At 36.9% G+C, this 15488-nt stretch overlaps 1 protein-coding gene across 1 annotated transcript in view; it reads left to right on the forward strand.

Annotated features, from left to right (window-relative positions):
• The window catches only part of USH2A (usherin), an 868259-nt gene that overhangs the window by 652827 nt on the left and 199944 nt on the right, over window positions 1-15488 (forward strand). The window contains exon 48 of the mRNA XM_053607912.1: window positions 12112-12301. Within this exon, the coding sequence (XP_053463887.1) occupies window positions 12112-12301 (190 nt within the window). The remainder of the gene's footprint in view (window positions 1-12111; window positions 12302-15488) is intronic.

Consider the following 15488-nt stretch of genomic DNA (forward strand, 5'->3'; position numbering starts at 1 on the left):
TGTGAGATATTTGTTACCAGACGAAGAGGGTCCCACTGCCTGTCACTGTCAGCCAATGTGCAGAGACAGGGTTTAGGTCCAAACAAGCTTTATGTGTTAGAAGGCCAGCGATTTGGAGGAACAGCGAAAGTAGCCTCTCATCCTGCTCTGCCTCAGTTCCAGTTCTAATAACATTTGTGAGGAACTATAAAGAAACAGACCCTAGAAATTTTTAACTTTATGTGACAGGGAGTAACATCAAAGGAGTCTTCATTCTAACAATGTAAAATGTTTAAACAACAGAAAGGTGCTTTTCACTTGAACAGAGTATCTAAGAGAATCACGAGAGAAAATGTCCTATCATCAAAGTAACCTTTAGTCTCCCCAACATCACAACACCTACTGTCTATGTGTGACTCTTCCTCAGAGTTTCCTGAGACAAATACCTCAGAATGTGTGTGTGGAAGGCTGGGCAGGCTAGGTCAGCCGTGCTGCTCCCTTAGCTTCTCAGACTCCATCTTGTAGGCGCCTTCTCTAGTTTCATATTTTCCTGTTTATAAATGGCTGGAAGCAATTTGCTGTTATCTTTTTGAGGATTTTTTAATCTATTCTCATCAAATATGTTCTACTGTGCTTTCTTTTCTTATAACATCTTTGCCTGAGTTTGATAACTGGTTTGCGTATGATGGTAATTCCGGCCTAATCAGATAATCTGAGAAGCAGTCCCTTCCCTTCTATTTTAAGGAAGAGGTTATGTAAAAAGGGTATCATTTATTTACTTATCTTTGAGACAGAGTCTCACTTTGTCATCCTCAGAACAGTGCCGTGATGTCACAGCTCACAACAACCTCAAACTCTTGGGCTCAAGCAATTCGCTTGCCTCAGCCTCCCGAGTAGCTGGGACTACAGGCGCCCACCACAACGCCCGGCTAGTTTAAGAGACAGGGTCTCGCTCTTGCTCAGGCTCCCTTAAACTCTTGAGCTCAGGCAATCCACCTGCCTTAGTTATTATTTATTTTTTAAACGTTGGTAGAATTCACCAATGAAACTCATCTATGCCTGGAATTTTCCTTGCAAAAGGTTGTTTATTCTTTGGGTTTTTTGTTTTTTACTCAGAATTCAATTTTCTTAATAACAGCATGATTCAGGCTATTTCTTCTTAAGTGAGTTTCATTATCTTTTTGGTACAAAAAAGTAGTTAATGACATCCAATTTGTCAAAATTATGGGCGCAAGGTTGAAGTATGTAGAGTCTAAATTGATTTGCACTCTTTCATTTCTGATATGGGTTTTATATCCACTGTTTCTCTTTGCCTACAGTTTTATCAATTTAGTAGATATTTTCGAAGAACTGTCTGATTTTTATTGATTTTTCCATATTGTTTTCTCTTTTCCATTTCATTGATTTCTGCTCTTCATTGGTTTCTTCCAACTTATTTTGCTATTCTTTCTTTACTTTCTTAAAGAGGAGAGTTTACATTATGGATTTGAGACCTTTTCTTCTTTTTTCTTATAAGAATTTTGCATGATGAACTTTCCTTTCAGTCCTGCTTCTGGTAAATCTCACACATTTTGAAATGTTTCATTTCATTTCATTGCTTCAAAATACTTTTTAATTTCCCCTGAGACTCCTGACCCCATCGATTATTTATGAAAGATTGTTTAATTTCAAAATACTTGGGGATTTTTCAGATATGTTTTTAAATAGATTTCTACTGTACTTCTGTTATGGTCTGAGAACATAGTCTTAGGATTTCCATTCTTTTCAATTTTTTCATGCCCCAGAATATGATCTGTCTTGATGCATGTTTTGTGTACGCTTAAGGAGAATATGTATACGGCTGTTGTCAGAGTATTTCATAAATGTCAGTTAGGTCAAGATGAGTGGTAGAGATGTTTATACACTTGCTGATTTTCTATCAGTTATTGTGAGCATAGTTTTGAGATCTCCAAATATGATTATGGATGTATCTATTTCTTCTTCATATTTATCAGTTTTTGCCTCATGTATTTTGACGTTTTATTTTAGGTGCATACATAATTACCATGTTGTACTTGATAAACTAATTCTTTTATCATGCAATAATCCCTTTCTCTTTCTAATAATTCCCTTATTCTTAAATTTATTTCATAAGATATTAATATGGCCACTCCACCGTTCTATCTATTGTTGAGCGTAATTCTGAGTGATTTTTGGATTCTTTCCTGGACATTTTGGATACTAGGTTGTAATAATGTGAGTCCTGTAAAAATCCTGTGAAGAAGGCTGAAATTTCTGTTTGCCTTTGTCAATGGGAGACCAGCTTGTGAGCTTCAGGCTACAAATTCTTTCTTGCCTTGTCAGCAGCTACAACTTTGCTATGTTCTTTAGTATCTGTCTCATGCATGAGTCTCTCAGTGGGGAATTTGGGGTTTGGCTGTGGAATTATGTAATAATCAGATTCTAAAGTCTTTGCTATGCTGCTAGGATATCCTATGCAAGTGAGGCAACCACAACTGTGTAGCTTGGAGCAGAGTCTGGACTTGTGTTGTTCATTCATAGAATTGGATATTCTAGCTTTCTTTTCCCTGAGATTTCCCCCACATATTCCAGCTCTCTAGGACTTTCTTACCTGAATTTTTGGCTAGAATTGTATGATTTCTGCTGGAAATTTTGCCTCCCAGTTCACATATGTCGATCTGCACTTGTGACAATGATAGAAGAGAACATAGGGGGAAAAAAAGAAAGAAAGAAAAGAGAAAGAATGCCCAGGATTCCCTCCACAGACATTCTTTGGACCACAAGAGACTCTTTTCCTGGTTCCTCTGGACAGAACATGTTTTTGTCCTTGGTGTTTGAGGTTGCTATGTGGTCACAGCTGCCACAGTATAGCTCCTTGGCAGGATTATCCTTAGAGCAGGACCCGGAGTTAGAAAGAGAGAACAGAACATAGCAAAATGGGGATTTCCCCCACACTGTCTGGCTCCCATGATATTTGTGTTCTAGATACTTCTGGCCAGAAAAATTGCACTTCTTTAAGATTTTGATTGCCCCTTCCCCTACCGGAGCGGCCTTTGGGTTAAAGTAACAATAAGGGAAGAAAATGGGAAACTTCCTGTGGTATCTGTTCTTCACAGTTTTGGCTCCGCGCTTGATCTGCCTGCTATTGTTAACTTTTCCTGGTCCTCACGGGGTTACATTTTGTAATTTGTGCAGATTTGTAGTTGCATCAATGAGAGAGAGAGGCTGTAATGGGCCCCTTCCATATGGGAAGTCCTCTGCCACCACAGTTTCCTTTATTCTAATGCCTTCAGCAACTTTCCTTTTGGTTTTCCCCAGAGATCTAACACCTTGATAGAAATCATTTACAAGTATATATTGGCATGTAAAAAAAACCCTTTCCTTTCTTAAAATGATTCATAATAGCTTGCTTCCCAAAAGCAAGACTGAAGGAACAGGAACAGGCTGCCAAGACATTCATCAGAATTACAGCAACACCAAAGACGTTAGCCTCCTATGTGCTTGATACTGTTTGTGAAATTTCATCATACTTGTTAGTTATGTTTGTATTTTAATAGTAAGCAATTGCTTTTATATTAGCAACATGCAAAATCAAATGTGAAATCTTTTCAGAACAGCATCAGTGAACTGGGTTTACTTCTATAGCCTTTAATATAATTTTGTTTCTAATAAGACATAGATCTCTTGGCTTCTGTATTTGTAAAATTCAGTAGTCAGTAACATTTAACTTTCATATATTTTAATAACGTATACAGACAGCATACCAGCTGTTTGATTATATCCATGGAGTATGTCAACTCAGTGTTTGTATTTGGCCCTAACATATGCATTGCTTTTGACTACCTCTTCTATGGTATAAATCCTTATGCATGTTTTTCTTATCATGTTTAAACCAAAGATGCCACAGCACACAAATATAGAACAATCAAATGGACCCTTCTAGTTTTATAAGCTGCTGCTTTAGAAACAAGCTCTGTTTCCCCATCTCATTCTCCATACTTGTCATATTATCATCAGCTGCTTCTACATCCCCAAAGAATACTAACTACTGATCGATAGCCCAGACATGTCTGGCCATGGCCTACATGTGCCCTGGGTAGTTCATTTATTTGCCTTGGTGGATTTGCTAGAGTGGAATTTAATCAATAGCTAATTCATTAATTCTGGTGCTCAAGAAGGTCGCCACTGCTGTGGATGAAGATGGCTGGCTCTGGGTTTGACTGAAATATGACAAACCCTACAGCTGACTGCTTCAAGGGATGCTGGGCTGCTATGAAGTTTACTTATTTATTCTCCATAACAAATCATCTACAAAAAGAACATAAAGAAGGAAGATGTTTTATTACATTACTGCTAGTTTTCCAAAATGCACGATTTCCAGGCTTGAGGCTCAGGGGAAAGTAGAGCGGGAACACAGATCCTGCCTTTTATTGCCTTTAATTGGAATCGTGGCAGGTTTTTTGGGGGGTCCAAATCAGTTTGGGGCTGGATTACTGATGAGGACACTGAGGTATAATGTCTCTGTAATACTCACAAATAATTGTTTTAAAATTTGCCTCAAGATCCTTAATGACATCAATGATATTTTTAGGCACCCATTGTCCAGAAATCTTTCTGATGGCAGCACAGCCTGAGAGACTCTAAAAGGAGGTTAAACCACTATCATCAATCATAAACCCCTATATTTTCCAATTCCTTAATGTGGGGTTAAGTATGACTCAAGAGGTCAGAGCTTGTGGAAAAAGAGTCCCCCCTCTTTTTGCCTTGTCAAATTTGAGGCAAAACTGTAAAGTTTGTACTTTTTAGTACGCTAACATTCGCTATCAGGGAATCTCTTCTATCCCAGATTTTTCTTCATTCTTCTTTTCTCTTTTCTTTCTTTCTTTTTTTTTTTTTATGTTCTCTTATGTCATTGTCTCAAAAGCAGATCTACATATGTGAACTGGGAGGCAAAAATTCCAGCAGAAATTTTTTCAGTGAATGATAGCTCGAACTGAAATAAGTTTAAAGTTTTGTATAAGAAATAGCTTTGTTTTTGTTTGTTTGACTGTGTTAACAGGGAGACTGTCAGAATGAAGGATATACTGCAGGATGTCAAAGCACCTTTTCTTCACCCATATTTGCATACTCCCTCACCAACATGTGCGATCGTAGGAAATTTTTAATGTGGGCTAAAATTTTCTATGATACGGGATGAACTCTTAAGAGAGAATTTGTTGTATATATGGTACTGTGGTCCTGATCTAGTAGATAGCCTTATATCACCAAAGCTTTAGGATATATTATTGCTTAGATAGTCAATGAAATTGTTCTGCTTATCACTCTTATCATTTATTTAAGGAGACTCTAATAGAATATTCACAGAATATATAGAAAAGAAACAGAATATGGACCTTATTCTTGCCTCTGCCAGCACTGTTTTTATTTTTTCACTGTCCTGCCCTTCCCAAATTCTTTACTTTTCTACCTCTTAGGGCTCCCACAAAAGCAACTTGGTCATTGAACTGGCTTTGGAATGCTTCTCAGCAAAATCTACTTTTTCTTCCTAATATACTTTGGCCTTTAACTGCCACTTTGTCCCTAGCTTTCTGAATACACAGTTTTTTGGTTTTTTCTTTTTATTGGTTTCCTTACAAACCCATTCACTCCTTCTGCATATCCACAATAGAATGACTCTCTTTCCTGCTGAGACAGTTTAAATATCCTTTCAGTTTTAGTTGAACTGCATTCTCAATGATTTCTGGTCCTGTTTTCTCCATAAACTCATATATCCAGTTGCCTATTGAGTTTTTGTTATAATATCCATCCATTATTTCCATAACCTCACACTCAAAAGCTAATTGTCATCTAACTCTTCAGTTTTTCCAAAATCCATTTCTACAAATGCAACGCCATCCTGCATGATCTCAAGGACAGATATTTCTCTGAATTATTTTTAATCTCCTGAGTTTGCTGAACATCAATTTAGTATATTTTTGGAGAATCTTCTCATATACATTATTCTTCATTTCCTCTGCCACCACCTGGTTCATATTTTCACCATTTAAGTTCATGTAACCAGGTTATGAAGCTTTCCTGATTCAATTAGACACAGAGGAGAAATCTTTACTTTTCATCTTCTACTTACAACTTTAAACATACTCTTTTGGCCATCTTTTGTTCAACCAGTGAAGACCCTGCAAGTGCATCTCATAGATTTCCAAATTGTTTTTATTTGGGAGTGTCACTTTGATAGTTAATTTTTTTTTTTTTTTTTTTTTTTTTGCAGTTTTCGGCTGGGGTTGGGTTTGAACCCACCACCTCCAGTATATGGGGCCAGTGCCCTATTCTTTGAGCACAGGCACCGCCCTGGTCATTAAGATTCTTGATCAAGTATTAAAAAATCCATTCCATCTCCACCAAAATCACATCTAGTTTGAAGTATCTACCGCTTTAAAAGCTAGACCTCATTACAGATTGTGCTCTCCTCCTCTCTGCTCTTTCTATTCTATTTCATCCAAATGTGTTTCCTCCAATGTTATTGTTTCACTGTCATCACTGGATGGCAATTACAACCTTCTATGTGGAAGATGATGCTTTGGGGGCAATTGTATGTTTTTCATGTGAGGCTTTCCACACAGTCCAATTTCCTGGCACGAGTGTTGCACTCCACAGCTGATCTCTTGTGGTGTTAATAGAGTAGAATATCCCAAAGATGCTTTCTACTGGAGCCTTCTCGTCTTTAGTATCCTCCTAAACCAAGAACATAAATACATCTGCAGGAAAAAATTCTATCCCGCCAGAGCAAATTTTAAAATTTGAACAATTATTGAGATAATTGATAAGTGTGGTAGTATTCTATTCGTCTTATTTTGTGAGAGTCCATTGCTTAGTTTTATCTTTTGCATCAGTATGGAGGTTAGGTTCTGTCCTTTAATTTCTGAGTTCTTACTTTGCTGCTGATCCATTGTGGTGGTCAGTGTACAGAACAGGTTGAAGTATTTCCTGTAGAGCTGGTCTTGTTGTGGCGAATTTCCTCAATGTTTGTGTATCCGTAAATGATTTGATTTCTCCGTCAATTTTTAAGCTTAGCTTAGCAGGGTACAGAATTCTGGGCTGGAAATTGTTCTGTTTAAGTAGATTAAAGGTAGATGACCATTGCCTTCTTGCTTGGAAAGTTTCATTAGAGAAGTCTGCTGTCACTCTGATGGATTTGCCCCTGTAGGTCAACTGGCCTTACTCCTGGCAGCTTGCAGAATCTTTTCTTTTGTCTTGACTTTGGACAGGTTCATCACAATGTGTCTTGCAGAAGTTTGGTTAGAGTTGAGGAGACCTGGGGTCCGATATCCCTCTGAAAGCAGTGTGTCAGAATCTTTGGTGATGTTTGGGAAATTTTCTTTTGTAATATTCTCTAGTATGGCTTCCATTCCTCTGGGGCATTCTCCTTCCCCTTCTGGAATTCCTATAACTCGTATGTTGGAACGCTTCATAAAGTCCCATAATTCTGACAGTGAATGTTCTGCTTTTTCTCTCTTCTTTTCTGCCTCTTTTACTATCTGAGCTTGATAACTAGGATCTATAGAGAACTAAAATTAATCCACATGATAAAAGCCAACAATCCCATACATCAATGGGCAAGAGACATGAATAGAACTTTCTCTAAAGATGACAGATGAATGGCTAACAAACACATGAAAAAATGTTCATCATCTCTATATATTAGAGAAATGCAAATCAAAACAACCCTGAGATATCATCTAACCCCGGTAAGAATGGCCCACATCACAAAATCTCAAAACTTCAGATGCTGGCGTGGATGTGGAGAGAAGGGAACACTTTTACACTGCTGGTGGGACGGCAAACTAGTACAACCTTTCTGGAAGGATGTATGGAGAAACCTCAAAGCACTCAAGCTAGACCTCCCATTTGATCCTGCAATCCCATTACTGGGCATCTACCCAGAAGGAAAGAAATCCTTTTATCATAAGGACACTTGTACTAGACCGTTTATTGCAGCTCAATTTACAATCGCCAAAATGTGGAAACAGCCTAAATGCCCACCAACCCAGGAATGGATTAACAAGCTGTGGTATATGTATACCATGGAATACTATTCAGCCATTCAAAAAAATGGAGACTTTACATCCTTCGTATTAACCTGGATGGAAGTGGAAGACATTATTCTTAGTAAAGCATCAGAAGAATGGAGAAGCATGAATCCTATGTACTCAATTTTGATATGAGGACAATTAATGACAATTAAGGTTATGGGGGGGGAAGCAGAAAGAGGGATGGAGGGAGGGGGGTAGGGCCTTGGTGTGTGTCACACTTTATGGGGGAAAGACATGATTGCAAGAGGGACTTTACCTAACAATTGCAATCAGTGTAACCTGGCTTATTGTACCCTCAATGAATCCCCAACAATAAAAAGAAAAATAAAATAAAATTTGAACAAGCAACTTCTACATCAGATATGCAGTTACCTATGGAAGGACCCAAGAAAAATGAACAAGCAAGAAAACATGTTACTATCAAAGGAACACAACAATTTATCCATGGAAAATCACAATCAAAAAGAATTCCTCAAATTTCCAGAAAAAAAAAATATTTTTTAGAAAGCTCAGTGAGATGTAAGAGAAATCTGGAACCAATACAAGGAAATTAGAAAATTGCTTAAAGATATAAATTAGAAATTTACCAAGAATATAGATATATTTGAAAGAAAAAAAAAAAAAAGAAAAGAAAAGAAGAAATTCTGGAAGGAGATATAAAATACTGTCAAAAGCCTTACTGATAACCTAGACCAAGCAAAAGAAAGATTCTCAAAACATGAAGGCTAGTCTATTGAAAAAATTTAGTCAGATAAAAAGAAAGAAAAAAATAATAATAAAATGAACAAGTAGTTGAGATGTCTGGGACTATATAAAGCAATTAAACTCACAAATTACTGGTATTAAAGGGGAAAGAGAGATCAAAAAGTTTAGAAAACCTATTCAAGGAAATAATAGATGAAAATTTCTCAAATCTAGAAAGAAACTTAGATATCCAAGTACAGGAGAGCCAGCAATCCCCAGGAAAATACAGTGAAAGAAGTTCACCATGGCATATTATATTGAAAATGTTTAAAGAGAAAGAATTTTAAAATTAGCAAGAGAAAAAGCATCTCTTCTACTCACCTATAAAGTAAAACCCAGAATAATAGTGGAATAATAGTGGATTTATCATGAAAATACTTATAGGCCAGAAGAGAATGAGATGGCACTTTCAAAGTGTTAAAAGGAAAAACAAGCAGCTAAGAATTTTATATCCTGCCAGAATAAGATACAAAAATGAGAAATTAAATTTTTCCCATATAGACAAACACTGATGGAATTTTTCACTAGACTGACCCTACCCCCTTTAGAATTGAAACAGTGTCTACTACAAGAGTCACCTGTGAAACTTCTCTCATGGGTGACATTTGCTATCTGTTGAGTCTTATTACTGAATGGATTGTATTTGTATCCCTCCAGAAATAAAATAATAATTTTCCTTTCTTTAGCAGTCTATTAAAATGTCAAGGTTTATCTTGACTCCTGCTTTTTAAAGTAAATGTTTGGGCTTAATTGAATTCCTAATATGTGATGTCACTTGGAATTCTGATAGGCTCCATCCATTAATTTGGCTTGCAAGAACGTATTTCTCCTTAAAATGAAAGGTATATTTAAAATGTTATTTCACAAAATGGCAGAAAAGTAGTCAACTTAAGTCACTAAGAGATTTTTATTGTAAGACTTTTGAAGTATAGGGACATGGCTCTGAGTGCTTGATTTCCTCCAAAATGCCTACCGGAATGACTTATATGTAAAAAGGAATCTGATAGCTATTTATGATTGATTAATAGTAAGTTAGGGTTGGAAATTCCAGAAATAGAAAAAGGAATTAGTCTTAAATATCAGAGTTCTACATTGAAAAAAAAAAACAATAACAAAAATAGTTATTTTTACATTTATGTAGCGTTTTGCAAAGAGGAAATTTTCTTTGTCATGCTACGCTACAAGAATATGTCATGTCTAAATCTCAGGGATTTTATTAAAAACTTTACTTTGTGTTTGTAGAGCTTATTAGGAAAAAGTATGGCTGTGTGATCTGGGCAGCATCTTCCTGGCAAGTAGACCAAAGTGAGAATTAAAGTTCTACAACATTCACCTCAGAGTAAATCACTTCATTCGGGGTTCTCTCCTGTATGTATAGTTGTATGTTACAATCTCATTTACTACAGAAAATGAAATATTTAATAGATCATTGGAAAGGCAGTGAAGTTATGATCAGGTGTGATACCTGCATTGTATGCCCATCCCTCCCACAGAAGAACAGTATACTTGGATTTTAAAATAAAATTGTGAGTCCATTTTTAATAATCAACATCTTCTTTAAGAATGGGACCACACTTATGGTGCATTTTACAAGGGTACATGTTAAGTTTACTAAGTGTAGAATATAAATGTCTTAACACAATAACTAAGAAATTGTTATTGTAAAGCCTATGTTAACCAGTATGATGAAAGTATTTCAAATTGTACATAAAAACTAGCACATTGTACCCCATAATTGCATTAATGTACACTGCTATGATTTAATAAAAATATATAATATACTATAAAAAAAAGAATGTTATGGTGTAAAGGTATTTGCTATGAGAATCTTCAATTCCTATACTTTTGACCAAAAAACATGTCTGACTATACTAGTTAAAGAGTTACGGGAGAAATAAATTATTTGAGTTAAAAAAAAAAAGATATATCAAAGTAAAGCATATTTGAAAGACATGAGTAACACTAAAGAATTTATCAATTTGTGTATTTATTTTGGCTCCAAGAAACAAAACACATGACAACAGACACCTAAGAAAATAGTTCTTGAAATATAGTAGACTCTTGAACAACATGGGCGTTGGGTCCACTGAGGCCCAAACAGTGGAAAATCCATGTATAACTTTTGACCCCCACGACACTTAACTAGTAACAGCCAACCGTTGACTGGAGGCCTTATTAATAACATAGTTGATTAACACATATTTGGTATTGTTATATGTACTCCAATGTTCTGTATTCTTACAACATTGTATTATAAAAAAGTAAGCTAGGGAAAACAAAATGTTATTAAGAAAATCATAAAAAAGAGAAAATATATTTACCATTTATTAAGTGGAAGTTGACCATAAACGTTTATCTTCACATTAAGTAGGCTGAGAAGGAAGAGGAATAGCTGGGGTTGGCTTTGCCATCTCAGGAGGCGCAGAGATGGAGGGAAATCTGTGTAGGAGTGAACCCACACAGTTCCAATCTGCGTTGTTCAAGGGTCAACTGTAGATAGTTGTTTGCATCGGTTCAACACTAAAAATACCATCACAACATCTTTTGTGATTCTTATGACTGTTTTCAAATGACTGGAAGGCGATTGCTGAAGTTGCAGACATCAAATGTAGGATAAAGACTGAGGAAGACAGAAGGTGGCAGCTGTGTCAAGAAACTGAAATTTCCTAGGGACCTTCATAGGAATCCCATAGCAGTGCCCCAGTGGCATCTCTTTGAGCACCACTCTTAGCCAAGGAAGGGTAAGGTGAAAATGGTTATAAGTAGGGATTAGATGTGCCACATATTCTAATTGTCACTCTATTTATCAAGTTATGTTGTTTGTGTCATATCTTTGCTTATCAAACCAAGTGTTCTGCAGATTTCCTGATTAGTCAAAAACAGTGATACGCCATGTATTATTCTCTCCAGAGCTAAAATAGTTTTCATTGATTCTCAAAAACATATTACTATGTGGGTGGCACCTGTGGCTCAAGGAGTGGGGTGCCAGCCCCATATACCTGGGGTGGCAGGTTCAAGCCGGGCCCTGGCCAAAAACTGCAAAAAAAAAAAAAAAAAAAAAACCCCACCAAAAAAACATATTACTATGTATATGGTAGTCACATATATGAGTGTGTGTATCTATATATTAGTATTTATTATATATGTTAATATACCTAGCTGCCACTTTTTAGTTAGGAGCTTATTTAAAAATAGACTTTTGACCAATCTGAAAGATTAATTGAAAAGTAGGTGAGGCCAATAAGAGTAATATTAAATGTTTTCTTTTCAGAAGTATTGATTTTTCTATCTATTGCAGATCTGTTCAGATTGATTGGGTGTCTCCAGGGAAGCCAAATGGCATCCTTCTTGGATATGATCTCTTACGGAAAACATTCTATTCATGCCCTAAAACTCAAAAGGACCGCAGTGGTGAGCTCTGCAAGGCAGTGAGGTGTCAAAAACCTAATAATGTCTGTGGGCACATTTGCTATTCACCTGAAGATAAGGTAAATCTTTCTAAACTAGTTAGTGAAATATGTTTTTCTCACTAAAAACTCCAGATAAAATCACAGTTTTCTTACCCCGTGGTGGATCGTGATCAATATTTCCACTACTCTATCATGGAGTTCTCATAGAGAAGAATGGATACTTAGGACATTCTTATTATCCTCATGAGCATTTTAGCCTTCCCATTTTTCATCATCTTCCTACGTGATGTGAATTTATTAGTACAAAGGAACAGCCTATATTTGTATTTGATGAGTGACTTGAAATTTTCTTTACAACAAATCTGTTCAATCACAAATGGGGGTGTGTTTACATGACACTGATGAGTAAATATGTACAGGAGGACCTTTCCTAATGTGTCAGAAATATTTTAGAATTATGGTCATTTGCAGATTAATGTTCAAATGAGTTGCCATTGGGAATTAGATCAATAATACAGCCAGACAGAAGAGTGGGTAAGTGAGATCAATAATACAGCCAGACGCAGAAAAAATCCTTAGTTTGAAGGTAAGATTTCATATCATAATGTTCATATTTGTCAACAACATCATATATTCAAAGGCTAAAACTACTACTAAATTCATAAAATTCACTGCAAAAGAACATAGTAATTAAGAAAGTGAGTTATTGCAGCAATTTGGATCAAAATACAAATTATTATAGCTCATACAAGTTTAGCTAGTACTACTTACCATCTAAGAAATGCATAAAGCCTGCAGTTTAGCAACTATACTTTTTTTTTGACACTTGCTCTCCAAAATTGTCATTATACTTAAGTTTTACATCATTTTAAGCCATTAAATATGCACATATTTAAATATGCACATATGCACATCTGATGAACATACGTTCATAAAATAAAAATAAATTTAGTGTTTCTGAGAGGAAAATTACTGGAATAAATTTGTGCATTAAACATGTTCTACATGAGAAAGAAATAAAACTTGGGAAAATGTTGGGCAGAATACAGAATTCACTTCTCAATTTTTACTTTTGCTTCTGTTATTTTAATATGTGTTATCCAAGGAGAAGCTGGCAGGTAGAGAATAATTGTTTAGGGACATAAATTAGTGATTTAAAGTTTTTCCACTTCAGGAAACAGTGTGTTTCATCCAATTAATAACTGACTCTGGCCATAACTATCTGGTAGTTTAGGTTTGTATAAAGGATTTAATAATACATACAGTCCTTTCAACTTTGAAGTTTAGTGTTGAAATTTAAGCAGACTAGAGTAAAATTAGAAAAGAGAATGTTTCAATTTAAGTTTATTCTAAAACATCCGGAGGTTTGGAACTGGGGAACAGTTCCAGGAACATCATGTCAAGTGGAACAAGCCACGTAAATGTCATCTGTTCTCTTACAGGTGGGACCTGAATATTAAAAACAATTGATCTCACAGAGGTAGAGAGTAGAATGACAGTTACAGGAGGCTGGGGGGGAGCACCGTGGGGAGGATGAAGTGGAGACGGATGATGGGTGTGAGAGCACAGTTAATAAGGTGGAAGGGACAATATTTGATAGCACAACAAAGAGACTCTAATCAGCATATGAGTTAGGTGTACTTTAAATAGCTAAAAGACTGAAATTGTAATGTTCCTAATACAAAGAAATGTTAAATGCCTGAGGCTATGGATATCCAAATTACTCTAATTAATTCACATTGCATACCTAAATTGAAATATTATAAATATAGATAAAAATACATACAACTATTATGTCCCTATATTAATTGAAAATTTAAAATTAAAAAAATTAAGAAACAAAATCCTGGCACATTAATAAAAAAACTAATTTGTGGTGTTAGGAGTTAGGATAACGGTTACCTTCGAGGTGTTCATAACTATATGAAATGAGTTTCTGGTTCAAATGGTATCCTCCGGGCACTGGTTACATGAGTATGTTCACTCTGTTGAAATTCATTGGGCTAAAAGAAAAAATGAAAAATTCAGAGATATATGCTTTTAAAATGTCTATATTAAATAAAAATACGTTAAAGTCATCATAAAGAAAAAATTAATAGAGTATTAATAGAGCCTAATACTTGCTAAAGTCTTTGTTTTCACGCTAAATTATTTATAAAATTATTTCAACATGTCTTTAGAACACTTTGCTTTCAGAAACTGTTGTTTGTAATTTTTGAAGAAATTTAATTAATCTTTACACTAAGTTAGTTAGTGGTTGATGTTAATGTTTCTAAATTCAATGAGTAACAAATATCCCTTTAGTCTAATCTTAATTAAAAGCAAAAAAAAAAGAGAGATTAAAGATGGCAGCCGAGTAATAGCTTCCCTGCAACTGGGAACAGCGAGCCTGGGGAGATAAGACTCCAGGCATCTCTGGCTGGTGGGATCTGCCTATAATCAGCCCTTGAGGATACAGGGAGCCAGCAAGGGACTTCTGGACCCCAAGAGGAGGACAAAAACAGTGGAAAACTGGCAAGTGGTTGCGTGTGTTCGATCAACCTAATCACACCGGCAACCGTAAGTACAAGCAGCAGTGAGACTGCAAACCGGAAAGGCCTTACCTGTGAACTGTTTCGGTGTTCTTGGACTTGGTACTCAGTTGAACTGCCTTCGGGAGAGCTTGAGCAGGAGTGTGGAGAACTTTGGGCATTGTCTGGGGCCCCAGACTGAGCCACTGAGCTGGGGGCAGGAAGCCATTGCAAAAGAACTGCCCCGGCAAGCTCCACCCTCAGGGTCTCAGAGCAAGGATTGGGCGGGTCAAAGTAACCTACTGACTGAGCAGCCTAAAGGCCGGGGCTGAGCTGCCTTACAGCCTTAATCCTTAGGGGTAGAGTGAGACGGTTTTGGCACACTGGAGCCTTGGGCTGTTGCCCTGGGTAGAGTGCCATGACGTCACAGCTCATAGCAGCCTCAAACTCCTGGGTGTGGCACCACCCAGACCTCCATAAGAGCTGTGCAGCGACCCCCGACTGGTGACCTGCACCCACCGGGCCTCCACATTCCCTGACCAGGAACTGCGGGAGCCACGCAACCCTGCGTCCTCCCTCTTGTGTCCTCCCAGCTTCCACACTAGCCCGTTCATCTGGACAGGGACTCTGGTAGCTGCATGCCTTCTGGAGCCGTCCCTGCCTCTGCGCAGAGCCCTTCTCCTGGCCAGAGACTGCTGGAGCCTTGGGCCCTCTGTGCCAAAGTCATTGGGCACCTGGCACTCCCAGAACTTTGC

Source organism: Nycticebus coucang, chromosome 10 (genome assembly GCF_027406575.1).
Source record: "Nycticebus coucang isolate mNycCou1 chromosome 10, mNycCou1.pri, whole genome shotgun sequence".
In the NCBI taxonomy this organism is placed as follows: domain Eukaryota; kingdom Metazoa; phylum Chordata; class Mammalia; order Primates; family Lorisidae; genus Nycticebus; species Nycticebus coucang.